The following is a 4,281-nucleotide window of genomic DNA, read 5'->3' as shown; positions in this document are numbered from 1 at the left end:
TCCCACTGGTTTAACATCGAATGGTGTCCTTAAGATCGGACCAAACACATTCCGTTTCTTTAAACTATTCAACTCCACGTTTATGGCTTCTTTCCATTTCAGCCAATCTGATCTACGAGTGCACTCAATTATAGACGTGGGTTCTAGATCCTCTTGCGTGTGCGCAATCTCAAGTGCTACCTTGTATGCAAAAGTTTCATTGATGTCGACATCTTTTCTGTTCCATAGAGAACCGAATATGATAAAATTGATTGAGATCTCATTATTATCAATCCCTTCAGAACCTTGAGTTTTGGCGTCCCAAACCTCTTGAGATGGTTCGATAGGGTAAGTATCAGCTGAGGCTGTATCCGTGTTCTCTTGAATCCCGGTTTCAATCATTGCACCTTTCTTTGATTTCCGGGGATTCTTATCTTTGGAACCTGGTGGTCTGCCACGTTTCTTACGTGCGTCAGACTCTGTAGCAACTTGACTTTTCCCTGAGGGGACATCTATTCGTACTGGTGCATTACAAGCTGGTATGTACGATTTGGTAACTTTGTTCGGGTCAGCAAAGGAATCTGGCAATTGATTAGCTAGCTTTTGTAAATGTATAATTCTTTGGACTTCTGAATCACATTCTAGAGTCCGAGGATCTTGTCATTGTGTGGATGTTTGATTCCATGAAAGTTCTTTTACCAGCTTGTCTGTCTCACCACCTAATCTAGGATATACCGATTCATCAAATCGGCAATCTGCATATCTGGCTTTAAACAGATCTCCTGTAGTTGGCTCGAGATATTTTATAATGGTGGGAGAATCAAAACCAACATATATTCCCATCCTCCTTTGAGGTCCCATTTTAGTCCTCTGTGGTGGTGCAATGGGTACATAGACTGAACACCCAAATGTTTTAATATGGGAGACGTCTGGCTCATGACCCGTTAGCAATTGGGATGGTGAATATTTGTGCTCACTAGATGGTCGTATGCGTATTAGTTCAGCGGCATGTAAGACTGCATGTCCCCAAGCTGAGACCGGGAGTTGTGACCTCATGAGTAATGGTCTAGCAACCCATTGAATTCGTTTAATGAAGGATTCAACTAATCAATTTTGTGTATGGACATGTGGAACGGGATGTTCAACACTTACCCCCATGGACATACAATATTCATTAAACGCTTGGGAAGTGAATTCACCAGCATTATCAAGACGTATAGTCTTTAATGGGAAGTCTAGAAAATAGGCTCGTAATCTGATGATTTGGGCCAATAACCTAGCAAAAGCCTGGTTCCTAGAAGAGAGCAGACAGACATGCGACCAGCGGGTTGATGCGTCAATGAGGACCATGAAATATCTGAATGTCCCACAAGGTGGGTGAATTGGTCCACATATGTCTCCTTGGATTCTTTCCAGAAAGTTCAAGGTCTCTTTAGACACTTTGACTGGTGAAGGTCGGGTAATCAGTTTCCCTTGTGAGCAAGCTGTGCACTTGAGGTGCTGAGGAAAAATACCATTTGGTTTAAGGCTGTGCCCTTTAGAATTCTGGACTAATTTACGCATCATGTTCGCACCGGGATGACCCATGCGATCATGCCAAATAGTGTAATCTAAAAACCGTGCTTTTATAGCAGCATTAGCCTTAATCATACTGATTTTAGCATGGTAAATGCCAGTAGATACGGCGGGTATAGTTTCAAAAACTTGTTTATGGCCATTTATCATTTTAGTGATAATTAAAAACTCTTTTTTCCCTTCATCCTGAGTTTCGATATGGAAACCATTCAATCTTATGTCTTTGAAACTCAATAGGTTTCTCTTAGAACTGGGTGAGTATAAGGCATCAGAGATGTCTAGATATGTGCCATTTGATAACAGCACATTAGCTTGGCCATGGCCCTCTATTAGGCTCGAACTACCCGCTATAGTGCTAATGTTTGCGGTTTTGATTACTAAATTTATGAAGTAATTCTTGTCTTTTAGAATGGTGTGGCTCGATCCACTATCCACAATGATATCCATATTGTCTTGCATATCTTTATTAAACAAGAATTATAATTCAATAACATGCAAAAATGAGATGTAAATAAAACATTACTCCATAAATTAAAATGTAAAAGCAAAAGGTTTTAAAATCCAAAGTAAAGACAATAAATCCCAAAAAACAAAAGATAAAAGTTTAAGGAGTAATGAAAAACAAATTCAGATTTTTGAGATCAATCAAGGAGGTCGGAGAGCTCATAATCCATGCCATCAATCTTATCATCCTTTGAGTCATCTTCATTGACTTGATGAACCAGGTTAGCCTCATGATTATCTTTCCCATACTTCTGGTAGAGCTCAGCAAGATATTTGGGAGTACGGCAGATCTTGACCCAATGATTAGTCATTCCGCATCTTGAGCAAGGAGTTGGTCTAGATGAACTGCCTCTTTGGGTCGGTTTGTTGATACCACGACCCTTACCCCGACCAAAACTGAGGTTAGGTCGGTTATCTTGGTTCGGTCTACCGCGCCCTCTGCCGCGCAGTCCATGTCCATTTCCACGTCCACGTCCACGATCTGAGGATCTGTTACGTTGGACGAAGTTTGACTCTTTTCTGGTTCCTTCTGGCAATGGGGCTGATCCTGGAGGCCGCATGGCACTGTTCCTCAACAGAAGCTGATTGTTCTTCTCAGCAAGCAGTAAGCAAGATATCAAATCCTCATAGGTGCTATGATTCATGGCACGGTATTGTTGTTGGAGAACAACATTGGGAGTGCCAAAAGTAGAGAATGTTTTCTCTAGCATATCCTTATCACTGACCTCCTCGCCACATAGTTTTATGAGTGCAACTATCCGAAAGAGTTCGGAATTGAATTCTTCGACGGATTTGAAATCTTCGAACCGTAGGTTCTTCCATACGAACTTGGCTTGGGGCAGTATGACCGTTTTCTGATGGTCATATCGCTTTTTCAGTGCCACCCAAAGTTCGAGTGGATCCTCAAGAGTGAGGTATTGTTGCTTGAGAGACTCAGCGAGGTGATGGCGGATAATAAATATCGCCGAGTACCGTTCTGTTTGAGTCGCGGTGTTGGGATCTTTGATGCATTCACCCAGACTTTTTGAGTTGAGGTAGATCTTGGTGTCAAGGGCCCATTTGAGGTAGTTATCTCCGGAGACAGTGAGTGCCTCATATTCGACCTTCTGAATGTTTGACATCTGAAACATATAATAATTTATGTTAAATAATCAATAGTATGAGACTATGATCATTGGAATAAGGGATATAAGGTATTCTTGGGAAAACTTTCCATTTCAGGAAACTTACTATTTTAGGAAACTTGCTATATAAGGGAACTCTAAAATCGAACCTTAGGGTTTATAACCTAGCCGGTTTACTAGGGTTTCCAAATTTAGCTCTAATAGATAAACATTGGTTTTTTTTTTTTTTTTTTTTTTTTTTTTTAAAAGGGTTTAGGGTTTAGGCAATCTAGAGATTGATTTTAGAAACTAATTTGAAATTAACCGATTAAGCTTAAACCGATCGGATTGATCGATTAAACAAAAAAACCAGTTAAATTAGATTTAATTTTGAAACCGGTTATTAAGGTTATTAATCGGTTAAGGGATTAAACTAAACGGATTTGCTAGGGTTTAATTTTTATTAGGAAAAACCGATCGGTTTAAACTTAAACCCTATCGATTTAGGATTAGAATTTATCTGTTTATAAACGGTTTAGGTGGATCGATTGGTTTAGAGTTTAAGGGGTCGATTGGTTTAGGATTTAGGAGCTTGCATGGACCGGTTTTAGGGTTTTCAAGGATCGGATCTAAGATAAATAACCGATCGGTTTAGGATTTAAACCGATCGATCTCGGTTTAACGATAGACAAACCAAAACGATTTTAGATCTAGGGTTTTGCAAAGATTTAGGTTTCGGTTTGCAAGGAATTTTAGTGTTTGGTTTAGATGATGCTAGGACCGATCGGTATAGGGTTTGAACAAAGCATTAGGGTTTAGGTTTTATATGATAAAGCCGATTAGGAAAAATAAAACCAATTAGGGTTTTGACAAGAAGAAAGAGGATCGGTTTGGTTATGGTTTTAAAAACGAAAAAGACGATGAAGAATCATGAAAAGAACCGATCCATATTAGGGTTTTCAAAAAAAAACCAAAACTTTGATTAGGATCTATAGTTTTAGATAATACCTTTTCGCCAAATGGATTTCTGACCGGCTTATGATCTGGGAGCTAAAGACCACAGATATCTACTGGAAACTCCTGAGAATGATGGCCAGAAGGGAGGACGAACAGCTGCTAC

The 4,281-nt window shown here is 39.7% G+C and overlaps 1 protein-coding gene across 1 annotated transcript; it reads right to left on the bottom strand.

Annotated features, from left to right (window-relative positions):
- Positions 1-2,195: 2,195 nt before the first annotated feature.
- Positions 2,196-3,179, bottom strand: LOC112081522. Its single transcript, XM_024148276.1, has one exon. The coding sequence runs from the start codon at positions 3,177-3,179 to the stop codon at positions 2,196-2,198; it is 984 nt and encodes a 327-aa protein (XP_024004044.1).
- Positions 3,180-4,281: the final 1,102 nt, after the last annotated feature.

Source organism: Eutrema salsugineum, unplaced genomic scaffold (assembly GCF_000478725.1).
Source record: "Eutrema salsugineum unplaced genomic scaffold, Eutsalg1_0 scaffold_10, whole genome shotgun sequence".
NCBI classification, from domain to species: domain Eukaryota; kingdom Viridiplantae; phylum Streptophyta; class Magnoliopsida; order Brassicales; family Brassicaceae; genus Eutrema; species Eutrema salsugineum.
The sequence above is the reverse complement of the archived record's forward strand: the minus strand, read 5'-3'. Positions and strand labels throughout refer to the sequence as shown.

What these genes read in the sequence shown, in the direction of transcription:
- LOC112081522 (XM_024148276.1), bottom strand. Translation starts at nt 3,179, where the DNA reads ATGTCAAACATTCAGAAGGTCGAATATGAGGCACTCACTGTCTCCGGA.